This window comes from Phaethon aethereus (genome assembly GCF_964289735.1).
Source record: "Phaethon aethereus genome assembly, chromosome: 10".
In the NCBI taxonomy this organism is placed as follows: Eukaryota; Metazoa; Chordata; class Aves; order Phaethontiformes; family Phaethontidae; genus Phaethon; species Phaethon aethereus.
Window position 1 is genome coordinate 1,286,762 of NC_138586.1, and position 17,064 is coordinate 1,303,825.

Genomic DNA, 17,064 nt, shown 5'->3' on the forward strand with positions numbered 1-17,064 from the left:
TGGTCAGAGCAATAAAAATCACCATTACCAGAAATAACATGTCAGGCAAGATGAGAGCTTTGTGCAGTACGATATTCCAACCAATGTAGTTCTTACGGGAAGCAAGCAAGCTACAGTAAAATAGTAGGTGCTGACCGACAACGGCCACAGCAAAGGTTTCTTCCCCTCAGAAAGGGAATGATTAAAACCCTGTTTATGCTGAGATGTTCAGAATGGGATCTGCCCCTTCAAAGGTGGAACACAAAATTAGGAAGTCACCTCTTCTTGATTTGGGTTATTTTTTTAATAGAAGTAGGCTCCTGCAGAAACAAAGGCACATGCTTCCTTACAAAGAGAGGTCTAGCATGCCTTTCTCAGGTTTCCTTCTGATGCCTCAGTAAGAAGCCAAACCACCCACCTATCATGAAGGGAATAACAAAATTAGCTTCAATGATTCAAGAGATGGTGGCAGAACTCCTTTTTGACATGAGTCTCTCTTGTATAGAAAAAAGCCAAACCACAGAGAGGAATCAGTCATGAGAAGTATTTCATTAACCAGTCTGCAGCTATGAGAAAGGTGGCTGCTATCACCAGAGCAACAAAACAGAGGACAAGGGTGGAGAGAGAAGACGAAGGAATGCTGATGTGCTGGGCTGGGATTGAAGAGGGCACAGCAGGGTGTTTATTCATAGTCCATAGGGTTCAGCAGCTGTTTCAAAACAAGAAGTCACATCAAAGAAAAGAACTGTTAGCACAGCTCCTACGTGAGTTTCTTTTCAACCCAGATAAAGTCGTCTTGACAATGGTGAGGAGGAGGGGGGACTTCGGGAAAACTCCCTGTTCCAGAGGATTAGTGAAATTTGCTTCAGTGTTCATGTTAAGATGTCAAAGCAATCACAAATATCAAGTAGAAAAAAAAAAAAATCCATCTAGGACTTCTCAGGCCTTAGCCCGGCGTAGGTGGGGGTAGCTCTGCAGAGTCCTGTCTATTGCTTCATCCAAGCTCACCACTGGTTTGTAGCCCATGTCTCTTTTGGCCCGTTCACAGCTATAGTAGTGAAACGTTCCAGCGAGCGCTACCCGCATAGGGGTAAAAGTGGGCTTGATGGTGACCAGTGGAGTTAGCAGCCACAGCACTAGAGACAGGAATAGGGCCAGGTAATACGCCAGCCAGTAGGGAATATGGTACTTGGGAGGATCATAGTTCAAGCCAGTCAAGATACGGGACATGAAAGCCCAAAAAGGAACTGGTTCATCATTTGTGATATGAAATGCCTGAAAGAGAGGAAGACAAAAAGCCAGATGATAAAGTCATTAGAGTTTTCACAAATTTGTCCCTGTGATGGCCCATCTCATGCTCATGCTGAGGAGACTGACATCCCTGACTTGGCTGAGAACACATTTTCGTGAGAAACTGCTCTGCACCAACCACCTCTGTCTGAAAAGTGATGAACCCCTTCTCTGCTAAGAAAGCCAGTACTTCTGACACGCCAGAGGTTAACGCTACTCATAAATGGTCAAACAAACTGAATGACACAACACAACGCAAACACATTAAAGCATCCTAGCTGTAAGTACAGTGCGTGCCCAGAGCATGGTGGTGCCATGAAAATCTATAAAAGTTTCTCCTGTTCTGAACTCTATCATAAAGGCTAAATAACTATGTTTCTTATGCATGCATCTTGGCTGCCCACAATTCTGCCTGGATTTCCTTCCACAAGGAGTTTTATAGCATGAAGTTAAAGTATATTCATACATCTCAGCCCATGCGGTTGCACACAATGGTGACCAGATGGGCAACCATTCATTATACCCACAGACAGGAAAAAATTGACCCATTTGTGTGTGCTAGTTCCACTCATCTGCAAGATAGATGTTCAGCACAGACAAAAGTCAGCATGAACTACAGAGCAGGCACATGAAGCCAAGCGAGGCTTACTGATGAAGTTCAGCTAGGGGACACCCACTTCGCTCCCCTCGCTAGCTCCTTTCTTACCTTCCCACACAGGGGAGAGTCTTTCTGAAGATTTTCTGCAGCTAGGATGTGTCCATGGACCGCGTTTTCCACATAGGTGAAATCTACCAAGTTCTTTCCATCCCTGCACAGACAAAAGGAAGAAGTTTAGCCTGAAGGCAAGTTAGGCTGAAAACCTGCTTGTGGCAAAAAGAAGGGCTTTCACACAAGATAAATTTATTCCAAGTTTCCTCTTCTCCCACGCTGTTGTGCTGCAACTTCAGGCTATACCCTGTCAGAGAGATGAAATCCCTACATCTTATTTTGGAGACAGAGGAAAGGATGTTACTGTCACAGCTCTTGTCCAGGCCCTCAAAGTTTACATTCCTGCAACAGTACCATTTTTAAATCTCACAAGTTACCAGATTTCTAGGTGTTGCAGATCCTACAGGTCTCAGAATCAGCAGTGTGATCCACAGAAGCAGAACAAATAGAAACAGAGTGGTAACTAGCACAAAGAAAGTCATTTAAGGACAAGCTTTCAATTATGAATTTCTTGGCTCATGAAATTCTAACTTACTCCCTCAATGAGCCAACTTCAGCCCTAGCTGAAACAGATTTAACCCACTGTGTTAAATCTATTTCTACACAGGTACAGAAAACGAAAATGAATCTGCATACCACTTTCAAGAGCCCAGCTAAATCAAACAGTTTGTTACAAAACTACCACCATGCTCATTGGGCCCTAAAAACAGTATTGCTGCAATCCAACATTCTGAGAAAGAATCATTTTCATTTCCTACAGTCGTGGATGAATGGCTATTTTATTTGCTTTCTTGGAAAGGATATACAGGTCTGTATAGTGGTAGGAAAAACATGCATGCCTCATTTGAGTTGAGCTAGAAGAGAATGCAGACTTGCACAAAGTGCAAACCTTGAGTTTGCATAGGTTTGCTGCTCACAGATCAGTTTGAGATATCAATTCAGAAGTGAACTGCAACAAAGAATAAGAACAAAAAAAACCCCCCCAAAAACCACAACACTAAAAACCCCACAACACTATTCCATTTTTTCCTTCTACCCCAAGCACATAGTTACATGTGCACATGTACACACAAACCAGCTCCTTGCATGTAATAATTATTATAAATTAAAGAGCATATTTCTTTTCAAGAGCCTAATCCAACCAATAAAAATATCCTTAGTAGTAGCTTGAACTATTTCTTCCTCTAAAATTTCAGTGGTCCACTAGAAGCTCTGCAAGGCTCCATAACAAGGCAAGTATCTTTGTCTTATAATCAGAAATATTAAAACACTACCATATAAGCTTTTTAATTGCAAGAACTTCAAATACCAGAAATGTGTATTAATTAAATTAACAGCAAGTAATCTGAGCTCTCTCATATTTAAAAGGGCAGCTCTTTAGCTTGAGCTGTCTTTGCATTGTCTATGTCAGCTTTCCCTACTAATATTCTTTTTGCATTATGAACACTTACCATCTGAGTGCATGAGTCCCTAACACAGAAGGAGTTTTTAAAAAAGAATCCTGGATCACAAGTGAAAAATTAAAGAAACGTACTTTTTTCCATGCCACAACATTACTACTGATTTAATATTATTCCCTTCCAAAAGGACTTTGTAGGTTCAGCATCAATTTTAACAAAAGCTATAAAATGACTGAGCCTTGCTCACCCAATTATGAACTTCATTTTGCCACTCTTAGCTGCTTGGATGAGGATGGGAACCAGCTGAGGGTCTCTAGGACCAAATATTCCATGGGGACGAATAGCAGTAGTGAAGAAATTGTTGCCTGGGTCGTTTGCACTGAGCACTTCCTGTAGGGGAAAAAAATAACAAAATCAGGAGAGAAAGGCTGAGAAGAAAAGTGCAGCTTCATAATATATTCCAAGATCATCACTAAAGGAGGTGGGCATTCCCCCAGTTCCTTGGGAAGACATCAGTGGAAGAACTACTGTTCACCACATCTTACAAATGATCCTTCCTTTGTTCCCATCTCTTCTCCCACTTCTCTTTAATGATAAAACCAGACAAAAATCTGTTTTCATTATCGAACACTTGATGAATTGACAGGCAAGGAAACAGAACTCTCTGCCTCTCTCATTTAACACCACAGAAACCAGAGGAACTTTGGAAGTTCCTTCACTCCATGAATTCTTTGTGGACATGTTGGAGAAAAGGAGGACACTAAGCAATTCAATCTCTGTCTCTCTCATCAATCAACAGAAGATTTCCACCATGGGCCTTACCGATCTCATTCAGAAAGTGTGTGATCCCATTTTCCCAGCAGCACCAACTGCTAAGCAGATTTCCTAAGGCATCTTTGAAGATTTATTTCTATTGGGAGTTTCCAAACAATGTGTTCTACTAATTTTTAACAGCTGCCAGATTTTCTATTAAAAATCCAAGAATAACACATACAAATAAGCACTGAATACTTCCACTGTTTCACCCAAAACAAAGACATAGTTACAAGCATATTGGGCTAGACTTGATTGCTACTCATAAGCTTCCACTTTATTAGTCCACTTTACTGCAAAGTGGTTATGCTTGCGAATGAACAGACGTTTTTATGCTGTGTTTTCAAGTAAGCTCTTTTCAAGGAACAGAAGAAAAATTCTTAAAATACTCGACTTTGGGGGACACACTGTCAGCTTCAGTATTGAAGCAAGTCTAAATACTTCCTGCACAAAAAGCGTACATTCTTTTCACGACTGAAATGCAAGCCACTGAAAAAAGTTTAAAAAAATGTTTGCTTTGATTTAAAACATGGTCATACCATATTTAAACAACAAATACTGCACCATTAAGTACCTGAAATAGAACTGGTGACCTGCAAATGTCCGAAGGAGCAGACATTCAGATGTAGGGAAATTTTTAGATCTTTTTTTAACAATATTCTCAGTATATGGCCAATAGCATTAGCTTACAACATGTTATTAGGCTGACGTGCCCCTAAACTCAGTCCACATCTTCATCTCATCTCCTTCCCCAGTGACTTGTTCACAATCCCAACTGTAACTTCAGGCTGCAAATCAGGTAAATGTGGTTCTGAAACAGCCTTCCAGTAGGAGCAGAGAAGGCGAAAAACTCCCCTCAACTGCTCTTAAAGTTGGATCAGGTAAGAAATGGGATTATCACACGGCTCTTGCAATGAAAGCAACATCTCTGCCAGTTCTTTTATTCTTTATCTAGAAACAATCTCTGTAGTGTAACACACTATTTCACTCAACTTCACTGGTAATTTACATCACAGCTTTATTTTATTCTCTTTTTATTAAGTGAATATACTACTTGGGAGTTTCACCAGCCAAGGAAGACATAACTGACTACTTATGTACCTGGACTGCTAGATAGCTGCTAGGAAAGCATCCCCTGGACCAAGCCACCAGCACGCCTAAGGAAAAGGACATGGTTCACTTGTGAGAGACACAGCCGCAGCCACCTGCCATACTTCTCTGTAACAGCACAAATGAATCCACAGCTCACTAGCCTCCACACTGAGAGTAAGAGGGCTAAAATCTGACAGATTGTTCAGAAAAGAAGGGAATTTTCTATTTCAGTTATACTCTGAAAACTGGCAGGCATTGCTACATATGCATGATTCTGCACAGATTTTCTTTTCAACTGTAAGAACAAGGTATTTCTTTTTAATGAAAAAGAGATTATGGAGAACAACAGAGATCTGTTCAGTCTTGAAGAATCTGTTGTGTCCTGTAGGGCATGCCCTACTTTTAGAAGGGCAGTTTAAGCATCAAAAATAACAATGTTAACCATGTGATGACAGATACCTTCTCCTGTAGGATCTTCGTCTCTGTGTAATAGTCGATAGGTTTTTTTGCATAAGGGAGGTCTTCTGATCCATTTTTTATGTCTGTGCCCTCAAAAACTACACTGGCACTGCTAGTTAACACCAGTTTCTACAATAGATGTGAAACAAAAGAGTTGTTTAAAGCCCAAGACAAAAGCATCATTATATATGAAGGCTGAGTAAAGACAATAATAATATTTAATCAACTGATTCTACAGATAATAAACTAAGTCTGGAAGAACATGGAACATCTGAAAGCGCCGGTAAGAGAATTTCCACTCTTTTAATTGACTCTGTCACATTGTTTAGGTGCTACCTAAAGGAGATTAAAACATCCATGGCAGGCAGTCAAGGGGAAAACATCTCCAAGGAAATCAGAGTGCCCACTTAGCTTGGCACATTTTAGCACTTAACAGTCAATGAGTGTTTTTAAGATATATTTGCTCATCTTTATGATAACAATATCATGGTAGCTTAAACCAAAACAGAATTCTTATCTAGGATGTTTTTGTTGGATAAAAACATACACTAGTGAATTCAAAACAGGAAGTCAGTGATATATTTGAGTAATCAGAAACATCTGGTTTTAAACAAGATCTACACTGTAATAGAATGATGACTAGATCCAACAAGTTCCAACAAGACTTAACTCCTTGCTCTGACAGAATCCAGACTAAGCCTGAAGGTAAACACCACGTGGCCCATTTCCTACAACAGCTTATTACATGAGGAGGCAAAAAAAAAACCCAACAAACAACAGACTGCGGGGCTGGGAGTCCTATGTTCAGAATTAAATTATGTCTATTACATTATCACTTCTGTATTTGTACATGGACATGGCGCAAAATGCATGCTTTGGAGGCAACATCTCTGCCCAGAATAAGTAAGGGATCTTGACATGCATTGCACTTGAAAATTTGCTAAGAATTTAAATGAAAACTCATGTGATATCAAAAGAAAATAAGGAGAAAAAAAATCAATCACAACCTTGCCTGAACAGCAGCCTGGCTTCCTCTGGCTATTGCTTTTGTGGGCAAATGGCTTTCTAAACCAAATTATACTGAGATTATGGCACAAGTGTGTTCCTTGTCATTATACGTCAAAGAATTCACATAGGTAATAGATGCCATGAATACTTCCACTGCGGGAAAAGCTATCTTTAGAGCAGTCCCCTTATTAAAGCATGAAAGAATCCACTTGTCAATTGTGGTTCTCCTGTGGGTGATTCCCAGACGTCTAGTGGGACACAGATTTTAATGGATGCTTTTCCTGCAGTCAGGAAGATTGCAGCGTGTAGGTTTTCCATGGCAAACATGGACTGAGCTTACAGCAGATGCTAAACAGGACATCACAGAGTCTCTCTCTCCCACTAATTTTCAGAATTCAGAACAAGAAGGAATTCAGTAACCCCGAGACCTTTGCCCCTCTACCAGACTAGACTGAAATTGGTCCATGCTGCAATTGTTATAAAGTCACATCAGCGTCTTAGAGTCTCCATGTGCTTTTCTACGCTTACCTGCACTCCAGCTTCTTTGCAGGCTTCAATGACTGCTTTGGTTCCCATAAAATTCACCTTATAAAACAGTTCCCTGTTGTCACTTGAAGGTGCTGGTGATGCACAATGAAATGCCACTGACGCACCTTGTAAAGCTGGGAGCAAAGCCTAGAAGATACATCGTATGAGACAGCAATGAAGCAACAGCAATCATGCCTACTCAGGAAAAAAAAAAAGGAAGGAAACAAAAACACAGGTCTTTCTCTCGTGGGAACAAACCCATTACATTTCAAGCCATGTTTCTTCCATAAAGGTGAGCAACTGGAATAGGATTAGCATCCAGGATCTTCACAATGTCCTCTCCTTCTTGCTAGGCAAAAAATGCACTAGATCATCTTTTCTTTCCAGAGAGGAACCTGGGAACGTTCTGAGACCTGGAGGCTATCTAGACTTAACTACTTGCAATAGTCTCAAGCAGGTATGAGACTCCAACTACCTAGAGATAGGAGTTAGAGAACTCATCAAGCAGCAGGTTTAACAGCCATCAGTACCCCATGGCACTGTCTGTTTGAGATTACTGTCATAAAGCTGAGACATGATACTTTATACCGGTGGGGAGACGTCTCTTCACATTGCATACAAATGTTTTTGCCAAGGCTCACATGCATGACTGAATTAAGGCAAGAGGTCTTAGCGTGCCTTAACGGGGAGGAATAATGCATTCTGCCATTCTGATGCAGCTGAGGTTAGCTAGGAGAGCACCCACATGCAATTACCAACAGTGGCTGTAATTAGACTGTATATCTGAGCTAACAGTAATGCAAATCATAACACAGAAACAAGTCCTGTTCTTTTCAGCTTCAAGCAGATGTCAAGTATATTTCTTTAAATAGTCTAGATGAGGGTTCCACAGAAAACTGCTTAGGCTACAGACTTCACAGGGAAAGGCTGGGGGGCATACCTACATACCCTTTTACAACCTGTGCAATGCCTTCAGGTGTTTTAGTGCTTCAGGCAAGGCTCGGTGAGCTGTTTGAATGAACATTTATTTAAACAGACATCCTTTCTATCTACCCAAGTCATGTACTGTTGTTAGTCTGTACCTCTTTGTCACACAGGTCTCCCAGGAAGAACTGCACTCTGTCATTGTCAAACCTCTTCTGAATATCAAACACGTTGACCGCATAACCCTTCTCCAGGAGCTGCTCCACCATGTGCTGGCCTAAGAATCCTGACCCGCCGATCACCGTGCATTTCTTCCCAGCCTGCAGAGACAGGGAGAAAAGCACTTCAGCAAGCAGACATACACCAACAAACTGCGCAAGTAAATTGATCTGAACTTCCCAAGATCTTAATGTGCTGCAATTTTGCACAACTAGTCAGTAGCTAGTTTAATTGTAGGAGTCGAAGTTCAGATATCAAAAGAGTCTTCAATATGTCTGTGCTATCACAGTAACTTTAATTTAAGTTCAGACATGCTAATGGTCCACACAGCTCACATGCTGGTTTGCATTTTGGTAGGAGTCTGCCTCATAACCAAGTGGCTCATGTATTAGGGAAGAAAAAGAGGACTGCCTCAGACAAACTCTGCCCTGATGGTAAAGCAAACAGAATTAGCTTCAGCCAGATAATTCAGATATTTCAGAATACTAAAACTGTCACCGTTCGCAAGATCAAAACCATTTTCAGAGCATGTGAAACTTAGGCTTCTCCAAGACAAGAAAACAATCAGGTAAAGGCAAGGATTATCCTTTTTAGTTAGTCATTAGTTCTTCCTTTCTTTTTTTAAGCTTTTTAAAATCAATGGCTAGAGTCACTAATTAACAGATTCCAGTCCGGTCACTCGTCTAACTGGACTGAGACGGAAGAACTTACCGCCAGCATAGAACATAGAAGCAACGAGTCTGAGGAAGCTTTTGTACAAAGAATGCTCTGTCCTGGTTGGAAATAGATCTGCTCCTTATTATTGCTACACAAAACCCCACCTCTGCAGTTATATTATCGAGCTGAAGGCAATTTTAACCCAGTGAAACCACACAAAGACGACAATTGTTCAGAAGTTTCTAAATGCTACATCCTTAAACAAGGGCTCTACTGCAAAATGTCAATTATCCACAACAGAAATTAGAATAGTTCACTAAAGTTGCTCAGTTACACTAAAGCATAAACAGTTATTTAGAATGGTGCATGCAAAGTACAGTCTGATTGAAATAATTCTTAAAAAAGTTCTAATGGGTTGTCCCAGTGGTCTATTTGGTTTTGATAGTTGCAAGAGAACAGATGATATAGAAAGTATATGCGAGCCTAAGGACTCTCTGCAGTTCACTCTGCTTATATTCCCCCACTACAACAGGTTTGCGTTTGCTTTACTCGTCACCTTCCTGATTCTCTAACCTCCACCACATCCCTCCCCTCTGCACCATCCTCTCCTCGTTGAGGGGTCCAGCCTTTTCAGCTGCTCATAAGGCAGTTGCTCCGTTTCATTGATATTTTTACTTGCTTTCCCCTGTGTCCTTTCTCATTCCAGTGTTTTCTTCATAAAATGAGAGCACACGAACTGCACGCTGCACTTAGATGTGCTGAACCAAAGTTTTACAGCGGCAGAATGACGCCCTCTGCCTGGCTCTAAATATCAGAATCATTTTCTACCAGTACAGATGAGCTAGTCCAGGTTTTTCTGTATGATATTTTCCACTTGCCCAAGTAAAGGACAATATTCTAATTGGTGCTGAGAAGCAGCCTATTTAAATAATCTTTAGTGCACATTTATAATATGTAATCTAGTACACACACCTCTTGGGAAAGTACTAAATGAACCAACTCAATGACCAGAATCAGCACAATGGCAGCTAACAGTGTGGCACCTGGATTAATTAGCCATTTTAAAAAGTGTAGGGAGAAAGCCAGGCTACCCATGATTATATTGACTTTAGGATACGAATTACTACCTATCTAGTGTTGTGCTGTGAAGATAAAACAGCTTGTTCATGTTCTCTAATATGATGCTACACTGGCTGGGGGGTTTTTTTGGTATCTTTGTTTCCTAAATAGCTGAGATTCACTGGTTTTCCATAAGCTTCATATGAATTAATGAGAAAATAGTTCAGAAGGTAGAAATTTCTCTATAAACAAGAATCACGGGTAACGCAACAGAACAGCTTAATAAATTGTACTCCTGACAGTAACGTCCAAACATCTCTCTGAGCTAAGCAAAATGTTACTCTCTCCATATTCTAAGCTCCTGTATTCAATGCAGTAATTGTAGAAAGAGGTTACAATGGTCTAGTAGATCTCAGGGACCTCAACTGGGCCTTTATCTGCACTACACCATAGAATAATGTTATAAGGCATGTAGAAATGACACTGGAGTAACTAAATCTCCAGATCAATTGATTTGGCAGCACTGGCAAACCAGTGGTGTTCTGGGGGGGTGGTGGAGCATTCTTGGATTTCTTTGGAACTAAGAGCAGCAAATGATTCCTTGGAAAAACCATGTTTCCCCCACCAGTATCTCTAGAGTTAGTATTAACGTGGGAACAGTCTCATGTCTTCCCAAGTAGTCTTCAGAAGAAAGATCTATGAGAATATGTTTCTGCAAGACAAATCATGAAGCATCATTTAAGTCCTCAACTTACCGATCTGAGGCGTATGGCCATTTTTCAGATGATTCACTACCAACCTGCTTCCTTTAAAAAAGGAGAATATTATTTTATTCACCATACAATACTTCACTTAAGCATGCCATTAACACAAACCAAATTCTTTAAACACATTCCTAGTTACAGAAATTAAGGTCTGAAGCCATTATGCTAAAGCAGAAGCATGAAAAGAGTGAGCACATTCTTTCTGCCCTGCTGAACAAAAAAGCAGTACAAGAGTAACAGTGACATCAAATAGCCTTCTCAAAGGCATAATTTTAACATAATAACATACCCTCGATAACAAAGGCAGCACCTTATTTTTGCTAGTATTAGCTTCATGCACTTCCTTTAAGTGTGAATATTTACACTCCAAATAACATGAACACAATTGCAGGTTTTGGCAATGCCCTCTTCAAAAATATAGTTGCTCAAGTGTGTTACGATAAATAAAACTGAAGTTCAAGCATTTCAGCAGCACCATGCCTGCCTGGTCCACAGCAGCAGACAAGCACAGAAGAAATGCTGGCACTCACTGGTGCCCATCAGCAAAAAAAGGGGAGCCAGTGGTGAGATTTGCAAAGTTTTGATATCACAGGCTGCTGACGTCACTTATTTCATTAGAATATGCTCCTTCTCCCAGCAACAGCAAACACAATTCCCAACTCAGCTGGGATCCTACTGTGTGGGGTACAATTGAAAGACAGAAGACAATTTGCCTGTTCAGATCTATTTCCAACATAACGACAAGCTGCACACAAAGACTTCTGATGGCTTTACGGTCACTTTAAACCACCACTGTGATAAACTACTGCTTTAGAGGCTGATTTCATTCTCCTACTCATGCACTGGGATGGATCAAGGTTATGACTAACTGAAAATTAATAATTTCCTGCCTGGCTTGGTTTTCAGCCAAGGCAGCTCTCCCACCCATCTCACTTCACAAACACTAGTGCCAACACAACTGGATGAGATCCAGGAACAGCTACACCGATGTTGCTATAAAATGATCGCAATACCATGCCTCACACAAGCAAATACATCTCTTGGGCTGGCTCACTCTGCAGGCTACACAGTTAGGCACTCTTCGTTTTTTATTTTTTGGAAAAGTCCTTCAAAATAGCAAAGAAAAGGCCAAAAAAAAAAAAAAGCAAGCAGTACTGGTGCCTGTCCAGCCAGCAACATCAAGCTGGTTTGAAAATATGGGCACAGGGTGATCCATGCTCCAGCTGCTCCTCTTCTACCCTCATGTCTGCCTTAACACAGCCCTTATCCCTCTCCAAAAAGCAATTTATGAACTGCTCTGTCTCCAGTTTCCCTCCAGCTCTTTCAGCCTCCCCACCGCTTCTCCCTTCAGCCGCCCTCCACACACCTACAGGTTCTCCCACCCCCAGCTCTCCTCACGGGCCACCACAGCCTGCCCCCCCTCACCCCACCCCGCAGCCTCCCACAGACCCCAGCCGCCCACTCCACACACCCCACAACCTACCCTCAACCCCACATAACCCCTCAACCCCACATAACCCCACATCGCCTCACACCCCTCAGCCTCCCCCACCCCTGCCCCTCCTCACTCACCGCACCTGCGACGCCCTCCGCAGCCCGCCCTCAACCCCGGCACGGCTATGGCTCCGCCCCCGCCTCGATCGCGTCCCTCCCGTCCCGCCCGCCCACCAATCGGCGCGGACGGTTCCAGCAGACCCCGCCTATTCCGTCGGCTCCCGCCGCTTCTCCTCCCGCACTCCCTGGGCTGAGTATCGCGCTAGCCGGACATCGCTCGCTGATTGGTCCGCGGGCTCCTCCTTTCGGCCAATCGCGTTCATGGAAGGAGGAGCGGCTCTTGGATCCGCCCCAGCCACGTGTTGGCCAATAGCTTTCGCCTAAGCTCCTCCTGCGCCCGGCTCTCCATCAAATAGGAGTGAGGGTTGCCATAGCAGCGGCGTAGGGGCATTAGCCAATGGGAAAGGACAGTATTGAGTCTCGGCCTGCCAGGACTGAACTGCCGGGATGGTGAGTGCGGCCCGGCCCGGCCCTGACCTGCCGTGCCTGGTGTGGCCCAGTGCAGCGGGGCGCCTCTCTCACCGGCGGCGGGAGGGGACCTCGGGCCCTGCGCCGCCTCTCCCCGGCGTCCCGGCGCCACGGTCGCGGGGCTGCGGGGAAGGCCCCTGTCAGCCCGGAGCGGCGCAGGGACTGCGGTGTGGTCTGGGGGCTGAGGCGGCGGTGCGTGGCCGCAGCGGCGGCCTGATCCTTCTTTGCTCTTGTGTTGCTGTGCCAAGGCCTCCAGCTTTAAGAAGCCCTCGCTAGGAGCCGCGTCCCAGAGGAAGAAAGCGAGTGCCAAGCTGGAGCTCAGTGAGGAGCAGAAGCAGGAGATCCGAGAGGCTTTCGACCTGTTTGACACAGACGGCACTGGGAACATAGATGTTAAGGAGCTAAAGGTAAGAATTTTCCTAGTTCTACTAAGATTTTCTCGGTTCCACTGAGGTTATAAAGTAATAGGGGCAGAAACGCCTAAATGACTTTAAGCAGGAAAGGAAAGATTTATTTCCCCTCCAGCATAAAACCTTGTCAACAGGTACATTTTGCTTTTTCATTATAGCTTTTTACTGCTGTTATCAGGTCTCTTTAGGGCTGGGCTGGCCAAAATCCACTGTATTTTCTGTACTGTATCCTTTTCTCTTAAAAAAACATCAAAAAGGAGTTGTGTGTGTTAAAAAAGTGTGTGGGGGGGTCCCCTTCTTCTGTGTTGCTGACCATCGCATGCTTTGCAAATTAGGTTACCCAAGCTATGGAATACACCAATGTTACTCATTTTCATGCTTTCAGCTATTGCAGAACATTTTTGGTCCCTCCCCACCCCTGTCCTTTGGGAACAATAGTAATCAGTAAACTAGGACTTTTTTTGCTTTCAGAATTTGCCCTTCCTATTTGCTAGCTGGATGTCTGTATTACTTAAGACCATAGGGAGGAGACCTGATTTCAAACTTGCTGCTTGTCCCTTTACCAAAGGAGGAAAAATTAAAGCGTGTAGGCGTGCATGCATGTTTCTGAAAGTGAAGGCATCCTTGGATATGCTGTTTATAGGAGTGTTGAGTGAAAGGCACACAGTGTTTGAATTATGTTTTGCCAACACTCAACATAGATTTTTGCCACCAGAATGAAAAATTAACTAATTTAAGTTCCCTGTGGTCTATCACCTTAACACCTTCCATGTTTGTGCCATCAGATCATGTTGTTAGAGTTCGGTAGAGTTGCAGGTATGATGGAAACTTCTTTCATGGAGGCACTTGTCTTGAAATTATTTTGTTGGGACATTTCAGGGTCTTCCATTTAGCCATCTTGCTTGCAACAGGGCCTGAAATAAGCTTTTTAAAATTTTATTTATTATTCAGTGTCTTGTTTCTCATTACGAAGGGAACACTAGTGGCAATTCCCTTAACAAGAATGGAATAACATTCAATTTTCCAGTAGCCTTGGAAATTGCTATCCACAGTATTGCATGACAGTTTGGGATTTTTCCTTCAAAATATTAATCAATGGGACTCTTTTATGCTCTTAGTGCCCATCACAAGAATTTTAAAAAATATATACCAAAATAGGTATACTAAGACTTTATAAAAAGTCCAGATTTTCTCAGGCAAAACATCTCTCCCAGGATTCTGTTACGTAGCCTTACCCTCCAAATTCTTGCCAGTTCTGAGCTGGGGCTGGTGGATGCAGTGGTAAGAATGTGTTTAGGAAATTTCTGAATTAACTGAAGGACAGCTCCAGAATGTGACTGGTTGCATTCCTGTTTTCTGCGTCTTGATGTGCCCTTGCGTGAAGAGAAGCATTGCTCTAAGTCTGCCCCTTACCTTGCTGTTTCCCTTGAGATACAGAGTACATGTTTTAACATGATATGGCATAAAGTTCAACTTTCCTACCCCCCTGTGGTTTTGTTTATAGTTTTGTATGATTTATACTTTTTTTTTTCCTGTCCTTACAGGTGGCCATGAGAGCACTAGGGTTTGAACCTAAAAAAGAAGAGATCAAGAAAATGATATCAGATATCGATAAGGAAGGAACAGGAAAAATCAGCTTCAGTGACTTCTTGGTAGTAATGACACAGAAAATGGTATATAAATTTTAAAAGTCAAACTGAAAGCAGCTTTGAAAGTGGCTGAGTACCTTTCATCTCCTTTTGGTTTTAGTGGTAGATGAAAGCACTATTTTAATCTTAACAACAAAACATGTAAAAGTTGGAATTGCAAGACAGGGACTAGCCTATCTTATTTTTCAAAGTAAGGTTGAAATAATTATGTCATTAACAAGTTTCTTAATCAGTTTTGTGTGTGTGTGAGAAAAGGGAAAAACTGAAATCAAGATTTTTATCACAGTTTAAAACCAGCTCTGGCCTGCAGAAAGCTGTCGCGAATATTGGTATGTTACATGGATGACTGTGTAGCAATGCACTGTATTTTCTTTTCTTGAGTTTTAAGATATTAACTGTTGAGAATTCTGGTTTTAAAGCTCTTAACACATGTTGAGTAAAGCCAGATATTTAACAGTGGAAGATCCTGATACTGGAATCCCATCTAGCTAGCTGTGAAAGACAAAAAATTCCCTGAAACCCTGAGGTTCAGGAGGCATGGCTGTATCTCTGTCTACCTCCAGCTTTTGTACATATACTTCCGGCTGGCTGGGCTTCTTTACATTTGCTCTTAAGAGAGTTTCTCAGTCCATCTAGTGTTTGTCTTTCACAACTTTATTTTGAGCGTTACCTACAACATAACCACTACTTTTTTTTCCTTAAACTTATGCTTACTTCTTTAAGGCTGAAAAAGATTCCAAAGAGGAGATTCTCAAAGCTTTCAAACTCTTTGATGACGATGAAACTGGCAAAATCTCTTTCAAAAACCTCAAACGTGTCGCCAAAGAACTGGGGGAAAATCTCACAGATGAAGAGCTGCAGGTTTGTACCTGGTATATGAAACCACATCATTCACAAATACTCACTCTCTGCCTCTGTGTGTAGTGAACACAGAAGGATCCAGATTACACTGTGCCCATTGAATAGGAAGGTAACCACAGAATGTTCATGTATTACTCGGTTTTGTATTTACATTTGTTTAAAACCTATGTAAATAGTCACAGCCTAATTCTCCTTCTGTCTGGAGAGCTGGCCACCTCCGACTGGTCTGCTAAGCACTAAAGCTATCAATAAGAATAAGGAATGGGAATCTCTGTCTCAGCGGGGGAGGAAACCCTCTCAGGGTCAGTTTTTAGGTAAAGGCAGCAGTCTCTCAGTTTTAGGCACTGTCCTCTAGCGTCCTGTGGGAACTTTACACTTGAACTGTTAGGAAAACCTGCCCTCTCTCTCCTGGCAGAAATGGAAGAGCTTCTGTCAATTTGTGATTGGGAAATGGATTCTGAGACTGTTGAAATTGTGTCAGTGGAGTTGTAGTTTTATGGAGTTATGGTGACGTAAAAGGAACAACTCTGCTTCAAGCACTTTATTTCTTCCAGAACAGTTCCTATAATACAACATTTGCTATACAGATTTTTGTATAAATATATATATAAAAACATATCAGTGTCTAGTTTAGTAAATATTTTGTAGCGTAGTAGGTCTGATGTGGAGCTAACACTGTGCCCTCCAATACAATTTACCAAAAAGTGGTTCTAATTCTAAATTGATCTAATAATTCTAATACTAGTCTAATCTGCATCTAATTTCTGAATACAAATATCTTTCAGGAAATGATTGATGAAGCAGACAGAGATGGGGATGGAGAAGTGAACGAGCAGGAATTCTTGCGGATCATGAAGAAGACCAGCCTTTACTGAAACAGAATTTTATTTATTTTTGCACATGTGTATGTATGTTTGGTAGGTGCCTCAATTTTTTACAGTCTTTTATTTCTTTTGAGACAGCAGAAAATATAGGTCAATATTTTTTTTATGTGGATGATCTTAAACTTGTGTTTGTGAACAGTTACCAACCACTAACCTGTTTATATGTAGCAACGTGGTTGCTTGTTTGTGCTCGTAAGAGGGTCACATACTCTGTTTTCGATACACAAATCACATTTTTCAGCGACAGTATTCAGATCCTTTTCTGACTAAAAAACATGTGTCAAATGGTTATGGTTTGGTAAAGAGAATTCTCAAAACCAGATGGTGTAAATCTGCT

The 17,064-nt window shown here is 41.9% G+C and overlaps 2 protein-coding genes across 2 annotated transcripts; one reads left to right on the plus strand and one right to left on the minus strand.

Annotated features, from left to right (window-relative positions):
• Nucleotides 1-419: 419 nt before the first annotated feature.
• Nucleotides 420-10,913, minus strand: NSDHL (NAD(P) dependent 3-beta-hydroxysteroid dehydrogenase NSDHL; the record flags this gene model as incomplete). The annotated part of the gene is made up of 7 exons (XM_082004321.1): nt 420-1,254; nt 1,976-2,078; nt 3,626-3,768; nt 5,743-5,871; nt 7,279-7,425; nt 8,361-8,522; nt 10,893-10,913. The coding sequence occupies 7 exons, from the start codon at nt 10,911-10,913 to the stop codon at nt 919-921; spliced, it is 1,041 nt and encodes a 346-aa protein (XP_081860447.1). The 3' UTR covers nt 420-918.
• Nucleotides 10,914-12,902: 1,989 nt separating this feature from the next.
• On the plus strand, nt 12,903-16,821 carry CETN2 (centrin 2; the record flags this gene model as incomplete). The annotated part of the gene is made up of 5 exons (XM_082004162.1): nt 12,903-12,944; nt 13,172-13,330; nt 14,878-15,006; nt 15,706-15,843; nt 16,629-16,821. The coding sequence occupies 5 exons, from the start codon at nt 12,903-12,905 to the stop codon at nt 16,716-16,718; spliced, it is 558 nt and encodes a 185-aa protein (XP_081860288.1). The 3' UTR covers nt 16,719-16,821.
• Between the last annotated feature and the right edge of the window lie 243 nt (nt 16,822-17,064).